At 43.7% G+C, this 19,759-nt stretch overlaps 1 protein-coding gene across 10 annotated transcripts; it reads right to left on the bottom strand.

The window, feature by feature from the left end:
- Positions 1-14: 14 nt before the first annotated feature.
- On the bottom strand, positions 15-18,814 carry acvr2aa (activin A receptor type 2Aa). 10 transcript variants are annotated; one of them, XR_009675598.1, is made up of 14 exons: positions 17,801-18,814; positions 14,387-14,627; positions 13,269-13,384; positions 12,701-12,855; positions 11,155-11,178; positions 9,685-9,828; positions 9,032-9,175; positions 8,697-8,842; positions 8,502-8,616; positions 7,794-7,932; positions 3,490-3,620; positions 1,132-3,228; positions 1,015-1,092; positions 15-949 (listed from the first exon to the last, which is right to left on the bottom strand). XR_009675598.1 is itself a non-coding variant. In XM_061054100.1 (12 exons), exons 1-12 carry the CDS (start codon positions 17,853-17,855, stop codon positions 3,034-3,036), a joined length of 1,605 nt encoding a protein of 534 aa, XP_060910083.1. In that variant the 5' UTR covers positions 17,856-18,814; the 3' UTR covers positions 15-3,033. The 10 variants fall into 10 exon arrangements, 2 of the variants coding, with proteins under 2 accessions (XP_060910083.1, XP_060910084.1); XR_009675591.1 differs by having other exon boundaries at positions 1,015-3,228; XR_009675592.1 differs by having other exon boundaries at positions 1,028-3,228.
- Positions 18,815-19,759: the final 945 nt, after the last annotated feature.

Here is a 19,759-nt window from a genome sequence, read left to right as displayed (position 1 = left end):
CCGAGAAGAAGAAGAGCAGTCACTGAGTCACTTTATTTATTCTGTACAATATTCAACATCACCTCCAACAGAAGCCCTCAAACTGTGAATAAAACCACAGACAGTGAACGCACTGCGGCAATGCTCAAAAAATATTTACTTTCAATAAATTAAAACATTTCAAAACAATTTCATAAGAAATCTAGAACATAAGAAGAGTGAGCCGAGTCCTTTAAACATCTGTGAACACCAAAACCTCTGCTGCAGTGATTCATTCTGTCATAACAATAATAAAACTCATTTATTATATTTGAATCCGCTTAATTTAAAAAAACACACATTGGAAGCTGACACACTTCCTCTTGTGTCCCTGATCGGGAATGATGATGTCATAATGATGTCATAATGAAAAAAAAACAGCACCAGCAGGGACGTGCCACATATCTCAAACACACACACAATCCACAGGAAGTCAGTGTTGTTTGTTTTTCAACAAAAGACTGAACTCAGAAAGTTTTTTAAACATATAAATTATTTTCTTATTTTTCAGAAAAACAAAGTTGTGCTGAAATCTGAACGATCATATTTACAAGCTGCCCCTGAACACAGCACACACACAAACATGAAATAAACAGCTTCTTCTGTGAGAAAAACACACACACTGACGGCGCTGTGATTTCCTGCAAGTCCCTGAACACCTCTCGATAGGAAGTTTAAATTAATACATTTCAGTTTGAGTCGTCTCCTACATTAATCCATCAGAGAAGTTTCATTAATAGTTTTATTAAACTCTAAAGTTTGTTGATAAACTTTTTTAATAATTAAGTGTCTTTTATATAAAATCTGAGCAATATTTTATCATTATTATTTTATTTAAATATATTTTTTATTTTAAATTTAACTTTAAATATTCAGTGATCAGCTCGCCGTCTCACAACACGTTAGGAAACAGAAAAACTCTTCAACACACCTGTCACTCATACCTGTCTAACACACCTGTCTAACACACCCGTCACTCACACCTGTCCAACACACCTGTCACTCAAACCTGTCACTCAAACCTGTCACTCAAACCTGTCACTCACACCTGTCACTCACACCTGTCCAACACACCTGTCACTCAAACCTGTCACTCACACCTGTCCAACACACCTGCCATTCTCACCTGTTCGATAAACTCTAAGACGCATTTCTCTATAAAAACACAATGTTTATCCCTGATCAGTCCACGCAGCAGCTGATTGGCTTTAATGATTGTGTCATGATTAAAAACACGACTGATCGTCTTTAATTTAAATAAATTAAAACACCTGATTTTTAGATCATTCTTAGAGCGTTTTGGTGTGTTCAAGGTAAAGCAGATTTTGAGAAGTTTCCTTAAAATCTGGTGTATAACCCCCAATTCACACATACTCCGAGAGCGCCGCGGTCCGTCAGCGCTGCGCACTACGCCGTACTTAGCTGCCACTCTTGTCAATCATTATGTTCACACAGCGCGCTGCGGTCCGTCAAGGAGTGCCACCAACGGCACTACGTCTCTGCTCCGTTTCATATACGCAGCGAGTCTATTTTCGCCGGAGTACGCTGCAGGCCTGGACAGGAAGTCAGACAAGGAAACACACAGAGCATCTGGTCAATTTCAAAATAAAACACAATATACGGACTCGCGATCGTATTTTTCATCACTTTATCAACATTACGTCAAAACAGGAACCGAATGAACAACAATGCATCATCAGAAAGACAAAGCAATGTTGTTTGCATGTTTTTCTCTTTTTTCCCGCGGGATCTTGTAGTTCTCCTGTGATGTGTCATGGGTGCGCTCCGCTGCGCTGAGGTCCCAGAAACGGATCCAGTGTGAAAGAGCGCGAGCCGTCCGACGGAGCAAAACCGAGGCGCTGACAGACAGCGGCGCACACGGAGTATGTGTGAATTGGGCATCCTATAAACCAGTGGGACCAGCTATAGCATGTTACCATGCCACGTCCATCACCATCTGAACGCCACCTGACGGGATTGAATGTACGCCCCATTCAGTGGGTATTATATGTGGCTGCTTCGCTGCTCAAAGCATGCTGGGAAACATAACGACACAGACCATGCTGACAGAGTTTTCCATCTTTCCTCCGTCATGAGGTCATCATGGTGCGTTTATATCAGACAGTGGTATACTGGTCAGTACATAAAGCTTGTGGAGTCGCTCCTCAGTTAAAAATGAGTGAGCAGAGGAGGTGGGCGGGGCGACCCTCAGGCTGTCGGGCTGTACTTCACAACTGTCAACGTTAGCTTAAGCTGGTAGCTCGACTACTGTACAGGTAGCCTGCAGGATTACAAACTCCACCTGGTGGACACTGATGGTACTACAAGAGCTACACAGCTGCACACTAACTGACCGCTGATGAACAGGAGATCATCACACAAGAAGAGACTTTAAACCTTTTGACCTCTGAGAGACCCCAAACACAGACTGAGTCTTAAATACCAGACTTTACGGTAACCTTGAATCTTTTAAACAGTCTTTGAAACTAAGCGAGCTTCAGATTTTATTTAAAGTTAATCAAATGTGTCACTTTGTGTGTTTTCTGGTGTTTACGATAAAAAGATGAAAGTGGAAATGTTTCAATGATTTAAAAATATTTAGTGTTTGTGATGTTGATGAAGATCATCATCAAAGTAAAATAATCTGTTTCAATAAACAGCAGTGATTCAGACATTCAAGCTGTTTCTTATCATCATCAAACTAAACACAGTCACCCTTTTATTCTGAAAACATTAAACTGTTTCCTGTCAAATTGTGTAGAAAAACTCTAAAAGGAAGTATTTTATTTTGTTATACAAAACAGGAACTGATGTCAGAGGATGGACGCCAGTGTAGCAGAGAGAGATAAAGGCAACATGCTGTCCTCCAGCTCACCTGGTTGGTCAACCGCTCACCTGGTGGGTCAACAGATCACCTGGTGGGTCACCTGACCTGCCCCCACCCTCTGTTTGTGTTCAAAGACGGAAAGCTCACTGTGGGAGTCCATACTCCGTCCTGATTGGTCCTCTGCTTTGTCATAAACTCGACTCTTTAGGTGGGTAGTCCACATTGGTTACCATGGTAACAACTGTGACGATCTCCTCAGGCGCCGTGATGCTACTTTGCCGCTGCATCTGAACGACGCGCTCCTCCACACAGCCGGCAGACAGCCGAGCCTCGGCCTCGTGATCCCAGCACTCCTCGATAGTCTCACAAAGGACCACCAGACCCTGCAGGGGGTGCCAAACAGAGCTGCAGTTAATCTACCAGCCACCAGGAGGAGCTCTAATACTGAACTATACCACACACATGTTCTTGTTTAAGCATGCAGGGACTGTAAAAATGTACATGCTGTGTGAGGACCGGCCTTCTTGCTGTTATCAATGCTGCTCTTCAGCACTAGGGGCAGCTCTGACCCTAGATTCATGGGTGAACAGTCTGTTATGGCTTGAGTGTGAGCAGTGTATTGTGGGTAATGTAGTGTGACTCACAGAGTGTTTCTGCCAGCACTCTCTCAGTGTCGGCCTCAGCTTCTTATGGACGACCACTTCCTGCATGTCCTCCAGAGACGGATGCTGACCCACCTCTTCCTCAAACGGCAGCATGTACTCGTCCACAGGACCTGTGGGGGGGAGGGGGTTTGAGAACTGTGTGAGACAAAAATATGACCTTTGTATATTTAAATTCTGACAAAAAGCCAGATTTGTAGGGAGTTCAGAACTCAGAGTCCAGGGGCCTCGTTTATCAACAGTGCATAGAAAGTGTTCTACATTCTTACGGTTTAAATTTAGAATGTGCTAAAGTACAAAAAAATCTGTATTTATCAAACATGAGGACGGCGATCGTACGCACATCGGTAGGTAATCAGTGTTGATGAATCCCACATGTTCTAAAGCAGCAGGCTCGAGCATGTTTGCATTCTGAAAACCCAATTAACCATATATGGTAACAACACACCTCTTTAAAAACCACCAGAATATATTTACCTCGCCGGAATAAAGACAACAGCCCTCACGCATCAATCTGGTGTAGAAACCATCGTACGACAGGATCCACATGGGACCTATGAAACATGCGTCTCTGGCTGATCACAGCCTTCTCATGACCGGGTGGTGATAAGTGTGGCGGCTAGAAACAATCATCATTTAAATACCACGGCCCTTTATATTCACGGTTCAGCTGTCCTTGCCCCCAGAGTTTACGGCATGGAGATATGGCTTCTTTCATCGGTTCAGCCTCGATATCAGGCCCAAGTGGTACAGGCGAGCCTGCATCTGTGTCGGATAACTTCGGCTGCACTAACGGGCTCCGTGCTTGCCATTAATGAGACTTTAAAAGAGAAGAGAAACCTGAAACGTCCTGGTTTGACGAAAGTGTTTGACCAGACGCTGTGTAATGTGTATTTGTCATCTGAATGGCCTACTTTTCAAACATAAGAATTTAACACTTACATATAAAAAGGTCCTGACTCCGTCTTACAGACCCCGGATTTCTTTATTCGTTATTATGTCACATGTAGTCTGTCCTGAGAGCGTCTGCTGTGCGTGATTACGCATGTGGCACATCAGCTTATTATTGATGATTTAAATCTCCAGACATACCGATTAGTTATGATAATGTTGATGTTCTGTATTCTTAAATATTTCATATTTCAGAGGCTAAAAGTTGTATTTAGTATCTCTGGAGGTTTTTCTGTCCTTTTAAAGAAACTGTTTTTAGTTTTTCTGTTTTAATTTGTCTCAGTATTTTCTGCAGTGATATTCCTGTGCGCATGAATGTTTAACATGTATTTACTGAAAGCAGCCTCTCTAATCTTTAAAGTAAATCGATTAAACAAACATAAATTCATCAAATATAACACAACTAAAGAAATCAGCTGACAGCTCGCTGCTCAGAATTATTTAAAAAGTAGTCTACAGAGATCGATAGAGGTGAAGCGTATATATATAATAATATAAATATAAAATACATTTTAGATGAGTTATCTAACAGTAAATGTGTGAACCTCTATCTACCACTGTTATAGTCTGATCTAATGATTCTCCGACAGACAGAGTCCACACTGAGTTGAAGATGTGCGTACACCAGCTGAGACCGGAGTGCCGAACTTTAATGGTAATGACCGTACACCCATTATTCTGTCGTAAGAACGTTTGATAAGTGAGGGCCAATGGGCCTCATTCACTAACAGTGCGTACGCACAAATATGTGCTTAAACCGTGCGAACGTTTGAAGTACAAATCTGGGTTTCATCAATATATTCTTAATTAAATTTGTTCTTACTCTGCGAACAAAAATAGAACTTCCTGAGACCATGCGTACGCACAAATGATTGACCAGCTTTCTCAGAAAATGTTAACAAATCTTTCAACTTAATGCACGACATATTAAAAATACATTCAACAAATAAATATATACAGCCTATATAAATGTATATATTTAAAAAAATAAAAATATTTAAAAAAATAAAAATATTAAAAATGTGAATTAACTGATGCATTGACTGAATGTAGTATTAATTAATCATGAAATGTATGCCTTTTCACCCTTAAATCTAAAGTCTTAAATCTAATTATCGATCACTCCCACGAAATACCACATATCTGTTACCAAAACCATCTGAATAATCTGACTTTAATTAAGAGCATGCAGGGAACATATATGATTGTGATTTACGTCTCAGAAAGTGTAGAGATCTAGCCTTGCTGAAAGAAATTGCAGCCGGTGCCTTCAGAAGAGAGCGCATCAGACCATCAGAACATGTTTGAAGAGTGTGACGAATGAGCGATCAGCTGATTGCGACTGCCGAGGCACGTACAGAATTTCTGCCACTGGCACATGTAGGTCCTAATTCACTGTAACGGTATGTAAGCCCCCAGACACACCAATCTTTTTTACCTTTTGGGGCCATCTCATAAAAACTTCTACGTGTCTCCACCTCACCGTTCTCGTCCAATACACCAATCGGATATCCTTATATGGAGAGATGGGGCGTGGTAGTATGCTGACTGCAGGTTGCGGGCACGCGCCGGACGATATTGGGTGCGTTCGAATTGTCCCTCCTATCTCCTTTCACTATCCACTTTGCCTTAACCCCGCGAAAACGTCATGAGGTCAAGGAAAGGTGAATTCATGAGAGGAGAATTCATAAAGGACTTAGGGAAAGGCGATCTCGTTGCTCTGACAATCCGACCGCATTTTCCACTAGGCGACGTCATTAAATGCGACGGGCCGGCGGAGAGGATAATGACGTGAGTCCGCCGTGTTGAAACTACAATGTTCCGAAAATGGACTACAAAAAACGCATCTAAAAAACTTTCCCCTGTGCCTTCTTACCGGTGAAATAATCCTAATTACCACAAGGTTGGGATTGAAATTAAAGCAATATAGACTACCAGGCTACAAGTAAGAAAAGTGAAACCATCACCTTCCTGTCCACTCAGAAATCAACATCAAAATAAATATGATTATATGAAATGAATTGTTACATTAATGATGAAAGATATAAGATATAACCTACACATAATATTTTAAGCATACAAATATACAACTGCACAAAACATTCTTAAGTGAATTAAATATGTTGAATAAAACATCATCTGTGTCACTTTACGATCATCGTTAATGTTCGTGAACGGTCGGATGCGCGACTCGCTTTAAATGTTGCGGCCGCAAGGAATTGTGGGGCGGCATATCTCATCTCCTTTCGTAAAGGATGGTCCGGTGTATCCTATGCTAAAGGAGGTTATAAAGGAAGCATTGACCCACCTTTCCTTAACTTTTAGAGAATTCGAACGGCTCTTATCATGGCCGCCACTTAAATGCTTCCGGGGTTAAGGTAAAGTGGATAATGAAAGGAGATAGGAGGGACAATTCGAACGCACCCTTAGAATGATTCTGATTCACTAACACACGCAAGGTGGTGAGAACAAAATATGCTGGTACGCACGTGTCATGAATCTGACGGTGATTTTGCGTATGCACTTATTTTATGCGCATAGTAAGAACATTTCTACGCACATTTAAGTGAATGAGGCCCAATGAGAGCAAAGAAAAGGAGCTTCATAGCAACAGAAATGAGAGTAGGGTGAGGTTGAATAAAAAACAATAATAAAAAAAAAAATATATATATATAAAAAAAAAATTAAAAAAAAGTATTTAAAAAATAATAATAATAATAATACATAATACATAAAACAATAATAATAAAAAATACAAATAATAATAAATTCAATAAATAAATAATAAATAAAATAATTTAAAAAAAACCCAAAAATAAATAAATAAATAACGCAAACATCTAATAACGCACAACGAGCCGTGAACATTTCAAACGCCCGTCACAGCGCTCTTTTTAAGGTTTTGAGACCAATTAGACAACACTTCTGTTTCAAACCAGACAAAAGCACCCGAACATGGAAACGTGGTCGGCAATGTAAGCGTGGTCAGATCTGTAAGCTGTAAGCGTGGTCGGAGCTGTAAGCGTTGTCGGAGCTGTAAGTGGGGTCAGCGCTGTAAGCGCGGTCGGAGCTGGGCTTATATTGACTTGCATTCCTAGGTGAAAGTGCAAGGTGTTAAATTCCACTCTGTTCATAATGAGTGCGTAAGAACATTCCCACGCAAAGAGCTCCGCTTAAATGAGGCCCCAAGACGGGTCTCAGATTTAATCGAGAGCTTCATTCAACTCCATGGACACCTAAAGTGAGGGAGGGGGCTGTGGTGTGAGGGGGCTTTCATTAGGGCTTGTGTGGAGGGGAGGGGGCTTATGAGAGAGAGGGGCTTGTGAGTAACTCACCGTCAGCAGCCTTGCAGCGGGAGGCGAGCTCCCACAGCACGAGGCCCAGAGCGTACATGTCGATCCTTAGGAAGGAGTCCCTCTGGAAGTTGATGGCCCCCTCCAGAACCTCAGGGGCCATGTACCTCCTGGTCCCCACCTGACACACACAAGAGGACACACACAGGGACACACAGGTGTTGTCAGAGAATGGACAGGTGTGTCTCTGCCTCAGAGAGCTCAGGTTTATTATCACAAAAGTGTGTAAGCAGGTGATGTTCATGGTGTGAAAGGACACACCGACAGAGAAAACAGGGAAACAGCTGTTTTACACCTCTGGACCTCTGAAAGCTCAGGTCAGAACAAAGTCTGTAGTATGGAGTTTCTGTGTGTGTGTGTGTGTGTGTGTGTGTGTGTGTGTGTGTGTGTGTGTGTGTGTGTGTGTGTGTGTGTGTGTGTGTGTGTGTGTGTGTGTGTGTGTGTAATGTAAAGTTTCGGTCTCAGATCCACTGGTTTACAGTTCACCCTGAAAAGACTGTCCTATGTCCTCTTTGAGGTCCTCTGTGCGCCCTGTAAGGGACCTAGAGCCTCAGGTTGGAAACTACCAGGAGTGACATGAATGATCAAGTCAGAGCTGCTTCATCCACCAGCAACCAGGGGGGTTCTGATCGTGAACTGTTCCATCATCACCTGGAGCTTGTCCAGGTGTGCTCTCTCAGGCTGACTCACCTGTCCGTGTGTGTCTCCTGCAGATTTCCCCGCCTCAAAGCAGAGAGCGAGGCCGAAGTCTGCGATGCAGGCAGTCAGATCAGACTTCAGTAGAACGTTCTTACTCTTAAAGTCCCTGAAAAAAAAAAAACACTTCCCTTCAGACACCGAGGATCCGAACAATACACCTGTGTGTGTGTGTGTGCGTGTCTGTACCTGTGTGCAATGGCAGGTTTGTGTCCGTCTTTGTGTCCAGGTATGTCTTCGTGCAGGTATGCGAGACCTCGAGACATCGACTGAGCAATGAGACAAAGCTCAGACCAGGAGAGCACGTTGGCCTTCAGGTAGTCTGTGAGAGAGCCCTGAACACACACACACACACGCACAGTGATATAATTATATATTTTTTTGTTTGAATAATGCAATTATTTCAGTATTATCAAACTGTTCAATCATTGCAGCATCCTTTATAACTCTTTGAGTTTGTGGGGATTTAAACATATATTTATATATTATTGTCAGTTCCTTTGATGTCCAGCAGGGGGCCCTACCTTCTCATGGTAGGCGGTGACGAGCCACAGCTCCATGTCCAGGTGACTTCCTCGCTTCTCGGCTCCGATAAACTGCAGCAGGTTCTCGTGTCGCATCCCATTCACATTCAGCATGTCGTACTCATTCTGCCACGACTGCTTATCCTGAACACACACACACATTAATATTTTAGAAAACAAATAGACCAGATGAGATGAAATTTCGAATTTTGGTTTGATCTTCCCAGCTAGCGTAGTGTGCATGCGTCTCATCACCTGTACATAATCTCACCAGTGCATAATCTCACCTGTGAAAATTCTAACCCTTAGGATCACTTGTGAATAGTCTGACCTGTGAATAGTCTCACCTGTGAATAGTCTCACTTGTGAATAGTCTCACCTGTGAATAGTCTCACTTGTGAATTGTCTCACCTGTGAATTGTCTCACTTGTGAATAGTCTCACCTGTGAATAGTCTCACCTGTGAATTGTCTCACTTGTGAATAGTCTCACCTGTGAATAGTCTCACCTGTGAATTGTCTCACTTGTGAATAGTCTCACTTGTGAATAGTCTCACCTGTGAATAGTCTCACCTGTGCATGGTCATTAGAAATATTGAGGTCATGACAGCTGATGTGTGAGGGCTGTGGTGCGTTCAGGGCAGCTCAGACAAACCTGGATGGAAAAGATTTTTACAGCAACATATTCAGTGAGCAGCTGAGCCTTCCAGACGCAGCCGAAGCGCCCCCTGGCTTTGATCTCCAGTAACTGCAGCGGCTTCTGTCCCAGTATGGGGGAGGGGGGGAGGGGGCCAGGGTCCTGCAGGAGAGAACACAGGGGGCCTGAGTTTCAGAGAGTTTATGATAATAAATGTGTTTGTCATGTATTTAAAATGTCCGGTGAGAGACGCTCATTTTGTCATCTCAAACAGTGACACCTTCTGGTGAGCACAGGTAAACACAGCACATGTAAACACACACAGCACAGGTATACACAGCACAGGTAAACACACAGCACAGGACAGATAAACACAGGACAGGTAAACACAGCACATGTAAACACACACAGCACAGGTAAACACAGCCCATGTAAACACACACAGCACAGGTAAACACACACACAGGTAAACACACACAGCACAGGTAAACACACACAGCACAGGACAGTTAAACACAGGACAGGTAAACACAGCACAGGTAAACACAGGACAGGTAAACACAGGACAGGTAAACACACAGCACAGGTAAACACAGCACAGGTAAACACACAGCACAGGTAAACACAGCACAGGTAAACACACAGCACAGGACAGATAAACACATCACAGGTAAACACAGCACAGGACAGATAAACACATCACAGGACAGATAAACACATCACAGGTAAACACAGCACAGGTAAACACAGCACAGGACAGATAAACACATCACAGGTAAACACAGCACAGGTAAACACAGCACAGGTAAACACAGCACAGGACAGATAAACACATCACAGGACAGATAAACACATCACAGATAAACACATCACAGGTAAACACAGCACAGGACAGATAAACACATCACAGGTAAACACAGCACAGGTAAAAGCAGGAGGTCATTAGTCTGGCTCTTTTAAATGGGAGTTTGGTTCCATCACTGTAGCTAATATGAATCCTCGCTGAGTTACCATGGTAACTTGCGCTGGGAAACCAGTCTGCTCCGGACCAGGCTAACTGTGGAGCTTAGTTTAGCCGTGTGTCAAAGAATGTCCGACATGTAGAAACAGACTATCAAAAGACCGTTCCATCAGGTGAGTTTCAGCGTTATTACTAGTTTCAGTCTGACTTTTTCAGGTGAGCTTTCTTTAGCTACGTTGATGGAATACTCCCCAGGACTGTGATAGCTGATAACGTTGAGACAGGATATTGAACAGAAGTGAACAGAACAAAAGTGTTTTTACAGGACATCATGATCAGTCAGATCATCCATTGATCCGTGCACATCAACATCAGCAGCATTCATGTAAACAACAACAACAAACAAACAAAAAAACAGTGCTGGAGAGAAGAAGCGGCAGGCTGGAGGACAACAAAGATGCAAACTCAAACCTGAAAGTGAGAAAATAATAGAAAGCAGTGATGAAGGCACGGATTAATCTTCTTACCTCAACCATGATATGAAAGGCGTGCTGAGAGAGAGACAGAGTCAGGAGGAGAGAAATACAGGTGGACTACCAAGAGTGGTCATCATGCCATACGGAGAACATCCACAGGTAATACTAACCGGTAGGGCTGCACCATATTGGTAAAAACTCATATTGCAATATTTTTTTCCTGCAATATATATTGCAATATTTTGTAAAGTTTACTGCTTCACTCTGTTCAGCTGAATTCTCCCTGACTCTCCCTGAAATGATGATTACAGACTCTCACCTGGCTGCCTCTGTCTCTCTCTGCCTCCGGGAACGCTATTTGCGTTTGCAACCAGTTTTAATCATGTTGATATCCATTAATTATCGATATTGAGGTTCCATCATTTAAGTTTCCCTCCGCGACCAAATAATATTACAGGGATATTTCTTAACGTGCAGCCCCCTCCAGCCTGAGAGAAAGAGACACAGCGGGAGCGTGCACATACATACAGGCTGAGCAGACGCGCAATGGCTCACAGTTTGTCCTCCCTCCTGCATTTTGCCTTTTTTGTAGGCTTGAGTAATCAGTTGCCAGAGATGTGAATCAATGAAAAGTAATGTTTAGAGACATTTCTAGAACAAGGGCGATTTCTGCAGGAAGCAAAGCAAACTTTAAGTAACGGATTACTTCGACATTAAACTGTACGACTGTTTCAAGTTTTATGGCAGCTCATGAAATCGTAAGGCGTGGGAAGGAGGACGTGTAATAAACAATAAAATGGGCTATCAGAAGATCGAAACTTAGACCTCAAAAGAGCCCGTTCTGACTGAAGACAAAGTTGAACGAACAGATCTGGAGGCCGCTGCCTTTAACCCCGAAAGTGTTAAATATAGCCCTTTATATGATGTTAACTATAAGCAAACTGTCAGATTGTCAAAATCCCTGCTCCTCTCCGCTCATATCACCGCTCCCTCTCTCTCAGTCGCTTGACCACTCACGCTGCACGTCGCTCTGCCCGACCCTGATAACAGCAGGTGAGATGACAGAGCGCTGAGAAGGTGTTCTTACAATGCGAGTTGTTGCATGTAATGTGGTAAACTATATAAATGTATGCTCATTTAGATATTTAGATTTAGATGGGCTTACACAGGTATTTGATATTTGGGCTACAGGTGAAAGAACAGTGAATCTGTTAGTACACCTATTTCAGGAATATCACCTTCACAGGTAAGAAGGGTTCATACACCTGTGTCCTCATCATGATTCACCCTCACAGGTAAGAAGGGTTCACACACCTGTGTCATCATTATTCACCCTCACAGGTAAGAAGGGTTCACACACCTGTGTCCTCATCATGATTCACATTCACAGGTAAGAAGGGTTCACACACCTGTGTCATCATTATTCACCCTCACAGGTAAGAAGGGTTCACACACCTGTGTCCTCATCATGATTCACATTCACAGGTAAGAAGGGTTCACACACCTGTGTCATCATTATTCACCCTCACAGGTGTGCAACATGTTCCACAACATGTAAGTGTAAAGCTGTGTGTGTGTGTGTGTGTGTGTGTCTCACCTGTGTCGGCACCAGGACAGGTGGGTAGGCCAGTTTGTGATGTCGGTACATCCAGAAGGAGAAGAGGATGATGGCGATGAGGGCCATGATGGGAAGCAGTGAGTACATCAGAGCGGTCAGCACCGGAGTCTTCGGTTGCACTGGTTTGTTTGTTGCTATAGCAACAATAAAGAAAAAAAGTACATTCAGCAACAGAAATGTCACACGTCATGACATGAGAATGAAGTAAACGTTTAACGGCTGTTTTATATTTAATGAAATTCATGTTCAGACAGAAGTTATGATGAATCATTAAGGAGAGATTTTCCCATCAGAGTTGTTCCACCTGGACCTCCGTCAGGAGCTGCTGTTATTGGCCCTTTAAGAAGGAGGCCTTCTGGATAATGTATGCGTGTGATGTAGTGAGTCAGGGGTGTCGTGTACATGCTCAGTGGAGCTAATGTTTTCAGGTGTTGATCAGATGAATTCAGGTAAACAGGTGAGCATGTAAACAGGTGAGCATGTAAACAGGTGTTCATGTAAACAGGTGAACATGTAAACAGGTGATCGTGTGAACAGGTGATCTTACTTTGTATCTGCGGCAGGTTGCTGTCAGGACCGTAGAAAAACTTGTTGTTACACAAACTTCCTTCACAGCAGCAGAAGAAGACATCAGGAGAGTCCTTCCTCTCCACACACTCATCCCTGTCAGCAGGAGCAGCAGGAGCAGAAGGAGCAGGAGAGAGGAGGAAGAGGAGGAGGAGGAGAAAGAAGAGGAGGAGATCAGAGGAGGAGGAGGAGAAAGAAGAGGTGGACGAGCAGAAGGAGCAGGAGAGAGGAGGAGGAGAGAAGAAAAGAGGAGAAGGAGGAGGAGGGTACAGAAGAGGAGGAGGAGAAGAAGAGAAGAGCAGGAGGAGGAGAAAGAGGAGGAGGACAAGGAGCAGGAGAGAGGAGGAGGAGAGAAGAAGAGAAGAGGAGCAGGATGAGGAGAAAGAGGAGGAGGAGAAGGAGCAGGAGAGAGGAGGAGGAGAGAAGAAGAGAAGAGGAGCAGGATGAGGAGAAAGAAGAGGAGGGACAGAAGAGGAGGAGGAGGAGGGCAAAGAAGAGATGGGGGAGCAAGGGGAGGAGGAGGAAGGTCAGTTGTCTGTCACATCATGTACCATGTCCTCACAGTTACCTGTCCTAAAAGTTACCTGTGCTCACAGTTACCTGTCCTAAAAGTTACCTGTCCTAAAAGTGACCGGTCCCAACAGTTACCTGTCCTAAAAGTTACCTGTCCTCACAGTTACCTGTCCTCACAGTTACCTGTCCTAAAAGTTACCTGTCCTCACAGTTACCTGTCCTCACAGTTACCTGTCCTATCAGAGTCATTTTGTGACAGTGACCTGTCCACACCTTTACCTGTCTTAACAGATACCTGTCCTCACAGATACCTGTCCTTAGTTACCTGTCCTAAGAGATACCTGTCCTCGCAGTTACCTGTCCTAACAGTTACATGTCCTAACAGTTACCTGTCCTTAGTTACCTGTCGTAACAGTTACCTGTCCTTAGTTACCTGTCCTAACAGATACCTGTCCTCGTAGTTACCTGTCCTAACAGTTACCTGTCCTCACAGTTACCTGTCCTCGTAGTTAGCTGTCCTAACAGATACCTGTCCTCATAGTTACCTGTACTTAGTTACATGTCCTATAATTTTGTGACGGTTACCTGTCGTAACAGTTGACGTCATCCAGCCAGCAGCCTTGTTTGACTACCTGGATCACGCCTGACACATTCTTCCAGGTGGCAAAGCAGTGCAGTCTCTTGTCTTTCTCTCCTGAGCAGGTGACCACCTTGCTAAGGTTTCCCCGACTCTCCAAACCTGACGAGGATGACAATGACGAGGAGGACGAAGGGCTGTAGTTATAATGGACACACTCCTGAGTGTCTGAGCGGCCCAGGATCGCACCTGAGGAGAAGTGAGAACTAGTTAATAACACGTTCATACAACTGAGGACTCGTTAGTAACACGTTCATACACCTGAGGACTCGTTAATAACACGTTCATACACCTGAGGACTCGTTAGTAACACGTTCATACAATGGAGGACTCGTTAATAACACGTTCATACACCTGAGGACTCGTTAGTAACACGTTCATACACCTGAGGACTCGTTAATAACACGTTCATACACCTGAGGACTCGTTAGTAACACGTTCATACAATGAGGACTCGTTAATAACACGTTCATACACCTGAGGACTCGTTAATAACACGTTCATACACCTGAGGACTTGTTAATAACACGTTCATACACCTGAGGACTCGTTAGTAACACGTTCATACAATGGAGGACTCGTTAATAACACGTTCATACAATGAGGACTCGTTAATAACACGTTCATACACCTGAGGACTCATTAATAACACGTTCATACACCTGAGGACTCGTTAATAACACGTTCATACACCTGAGGACTTGTTAATAACACGTTCATACACCTGAGGACTCGTTAGTAACACGTTCATACAATGGAGGACTCGTTAATAACACGTTCATACACTTGAGGACTCGTTAATAACACGTTCATACACTTGAGGACTCGTTAGTAACACGTTCATACAATGGAGGACTCGTTAATAACACGTTCATACACCTTGAATTTCACATTTGAAACGGAGCATTTTTCTCTGTGTTGTAAGACTTATGCAGACCACCAACAAAGGACTGGATGGGTTTATTTCACATTTTGTGGGTCAGTAGACACTCAGGTTAAAAAGTTAAAAAAATCTGAACAAGTGGATTTTTCAGAATATATCCCCTTTAATATTAGGCTTGTATTTACATTAAATATGTTTTTCCTTATAAATTAATTTAGTTTTTGCAACAAACAATTTTAATCTGCTCAATTTATCCACGCATGTGCACAGTCATAAAAACGACGACTACACCTCGCGTTTTGAAAAGTTCCACAAAATAAATAACAGATATTCTGTTTTTTTTTTTTTTTTTTAACTAAGCCCTGATAAGCTTCAGTTTTGATGAGTAAGAAGGATGTACGGACAGTGGACCTTCTCTCTCTTTCTCTGAAGCTGATGTGATACTGCTCTCTTGGTTTTGCAGTATCAGAGCCGTCAGGTCCAGACGCACTCCACCCTGCGCTCTCTCGCGCACGCAGAAATTTATGAATAAATTAAAAATTTAATAAAAACAGGTGGGAAATCTACCTGAGCGCCCAAGTATCATCTGTGCGTGTGTGTGTGTGTGTGTGTGTGTGTGTACGTGTACAGTGTGTGCGTGTCTGTACGTGTACTGTGTGTGTGTACGTGTTTTTGTGTGTGTTGGTGTGTTTTTGTGTGTGTGTTGGTGTGTATGTGTGTCTGTGTGTGTTAGGCTTGGGCGGTATTACAGTATACCACAGTATTTAGAAATCCCGGCGGTATGACTTTTAAAACCGGCGAAAATACAAACGCTACTTTTTCAACTCAAATATAATGTATTGAGGTGAGGGGTTGTAGTGCACAGCACGCCCCAGCAGAGGTCCGCGCCTATGTAGACCCCCGTCACCGTGGCCACTATGACTGCAGAGCTGATAACCCTGCTAGAAAGGTAACCGGCTAACATCAAAGTGGAGGAGGGAGACTTATTCATGAGGTCATCATCGTTCATTCACAGAAAACAGTGGTATGTTGTTCCCTAAATAAACCTTGTTGAGTGCTCGTTTGAGTGAAAGAGTCATATGTTGCAGTTAAAGAGTGACCAGCGGAGTCAAGCCAGCCGGTCTGTGCCTCAGCTTCACAACTTTCCCTGCAGGCTGAGAGCTCAACTACCGTACTGTAGTTAGTAGGAGAGCAAACTACCGAAAGTGAAAACAGACGGAACTAAACGAGCGACACAGTTAACAGAAACTGCTTGTTGTTGACGTTACTGAACACAATAGAAATCGTCACACAGACAAGACAGTTTAAACAGTTTTTTCTCTCTGAGAGACCTTCAAAAACAAGGTGCGTCTAATACCGGTGGGGCTTATAGTCCAGATTTTATGGTAAATGAAACTCGCCTGCCGTTGTTGTGGTATGTGGACTGTAAATCTGTGTTTAAGTGAAGCATCCGAGTGAATCTTCAGCACAGCTGGAAACACAGTCACACCACAATGCTCCTAACTAAAACAATGTAGATATGCTTATCTTCTTGGTAGTAAACCTCAGTCTTCAGAGTGTGCAGTTTGGTGATGTTATTTGAAACAGAAGTTGTAGGTGTCCTTAATTGATGTAAATGCAAAATAGAAAATTACATTATGAAAATGAGTAAAACCTAGGTCGCCAACAAGGGTATGAACTGTGAATGTGATCGCTTCAACAACCAAAGTTTTTATTTTATTTTTATTTTTGAACACAGTGTGTACACACAGTGTGTGTGTGTGTGTACAGTGTGTATACAGTGTGTGTGTACAGATTGTGTGTGTGTATAAAGTGTGTACAATGTGTGTGTGTACAATGTGTGTACAGTGTAGTGTGTGAACAGTGTGTATACAGTGTGTGTGTGTGTGTGTGTGTACACAGTGTGTACTGTGTGTCTGTACAGTGTGTTTGTACAGTGTGTGTGTACAGTGTGTTTTTACAGTGAGAGTGTGTGTAGTATGTTTCTGTACAGTGTGTGTTTGTGTGTGTGTTTGTACAGTGAGTGTGTGTGTGTGTGTGTGTATACAGTATGCATGTACAGTGTGTGTGTGTGTGTGTGTGTGTGTGTACACAGTGTATGTGTGTAAAGTGTGTGTGTACAGTGTGTGTGTGTACAGAGTCTGTTTCTACAGTGCGTGTGTACAGTGTGTGTTTGTGTGTCTGTACAGTGTGTGTGTGTGCAGAGTGTGTTTGTACAGTGTGTGTGTGTGTGTGTGTACAGTGTGTGTGTGTGTACAGAGTGTGTTTGTACAGTGTGTGTGTGTGTGTCTGTACAGTGTGTGTGTGTGCAGAGTGTGTTTGTACAGTGTGTGTGTGTGTGTGTGTACAGTGTGTGTGTGTGTACAGAGTGTGTTTGTACAGTGAGTGTGTGTTTGTGTGTCTGTACAGTGTGTGTTCGTGTTTCTGTACAGTGTGTGTTTGTGTGTCTGTACAGTGTGTGTTGACCAGGTGCCCTCACCTGAGCAGAAGGACAGGAGGAGTAGGCTGAAGGCCGCTCTGACGGCTGAGCCCATGGCTGCTCACAGACTGAACTCTTTATTTCGCGCACACACTCGGTCAGTATAATCGTCCCTTTAAACGAACAGCTTCATGCAGATGACACCGAGTCTCTGCAACATGTACCGGTCCAAACACCTGAGCAGGCCCGGTGTGCACGGTTTAACCTGAAGAAGAGCCGGGTGATGAGCGGAGTCCTGCCCGGGTGTGTGAGCTCCGGCCCGGGCACAGAGATGCAGCTGTCAGCGGGAGGAACCGGCTTCAAATCCCGGACTGTCACCAACAACTGAACAATGGGATTTTACCGGGACTGTCGATGTATCTAATGCGGGAGAATAGCCACCTTGTCAGGCATTAAACGGGACATTTCATCCATGAACACGGATTATGCTTCCGAGAGGGATTAAGCCGAGGCTCCACATTCTCACACAGCCTCCAGCTCCTCCAGCGGGCTAACACCTAGGGAGACTTTACCCAGGGTTATCACACCATGGCCCGCTGTGTGACCCGGGTCAGAGCTCTCCACAGTCAGCCTGGATGTTCCCGAGCGAGGCTGAAGGTTCACTCCGCCGCCGGTCACCACAGCTCGGTCACCGAACAGCGAGCTGGTCCGGTTAGCCGTTAGCTTAGCTCCACGGCTAGCTGTCCTCCTGGTTTGATTGTTGCGGGTTTCCTGAGTGAAACCGCGTAGGAAAACCACAAACCGCGACTACCCACCGCAGAGACTCCCCAAGTGCGGGGCTGCTTCGTCGAGTAATCTAACCCTGACTGAACACAAACAAACATCCAAGCTGCGTCGGTCCCCGCCCGGCCTCCTCTCCGTCCTCTTTCCCTTTTCCCTCTCTCTCCCTGCCGGAGCCAGCGGAACCAAGATGGCTGCCACACTCAGATTATGTTTGTTTTTTGTTTTTTTCCTCCTTCTTCCAAAGACATCTGTCACCGCGCTGAGGATCATCTGAGTGACATCAACAGTAGCCAATAGCGAGCGTGGAAATGGATGCAACCTGGTTCTTCTACCAATCAGGTTCTGAGTTTTGACGTAGGACGCTGGAATGTCACGTAAGCCCCGCCCTCTGTCAGAGAGTGTAGCGGGCCGTCAGAGTGGCTGTCATTCAGCGAACACCGATTAATGCGTTAAAACAGAGCGAACATGGGATTTTAATGAGTTAAACTATTATAACATTAAAATCCGGAAGGCTGTGTGCTCTGTGGGGAGAATTTAATAATAATGTTCCTTTGTGTAAGAAATAAAGATTTTAATACCAAACATCAAACAAAAACATTGAAAACAATGAGATAAAAGGGCTAATATGTCGATTAATGAAGAACCAGAAGATAGCTCAGTGCTAACTGCATTTAGGCTAATTCTAAGATAATTGTAGCACTTTAGCAAAACACAGACAACATTAAGATTTTACTTTATTGATCCCGCAAGGGGAAATTCTGTTTTTACACTCTGTAAGTCATGCAACACACACATGCACAAACAGGATCCTATGGACATGCACTAATGGAGAGATGTCAGAGTGCTGACAGACATTACAGTCTGTTTACTTGCTACAGACGTTACAGCCTGTTTACCTGCTGCGGACATTACAGTCTGTTGACCTGCTGCAGATGTTAAAGTCTATTTACCTGCTGCAGACATTACAGTCTGTTTACCTGCTGCAGACATTACAGTCTGTTTACCTGCTGCAGACGTTACAGTCTGTTTACCTGCTGCAGACATTACAGTCTGTTTACCTGCTGCAGACATTACAGTCTGTTTACCTGCTGCAGACGTTACAGCGTGTTTACCTGCTGCGGACATTACAGTCTGTTGACCTGCTGCAGATGTTAAATTCTGTTTACCTGCTGCAGACGTTACAGTCTGTTTACCTGCTGCTGATGTTAAAGTCTATTTACCTGCTGCAGACATTAC

This window comes from Labrus mixtus, chromosome 13 (genome assembly GCF_963584025.1).
Source record: "Labrus mixtus chromosome 13, fLabMix1.1, whole genome shotgun sequence".
Classification (NCBI taxonomy): Eukaryota; Metazoa; Chordata; class Actinopteri; order Labriformes; family Labridae; genus Labrus; species Labrus mixtus.
The sequence above is the reverse complement of the archived record's forward strand: the minus strand, read 5'-3'. Positions and strand labels throughout refer to the sequence as shown.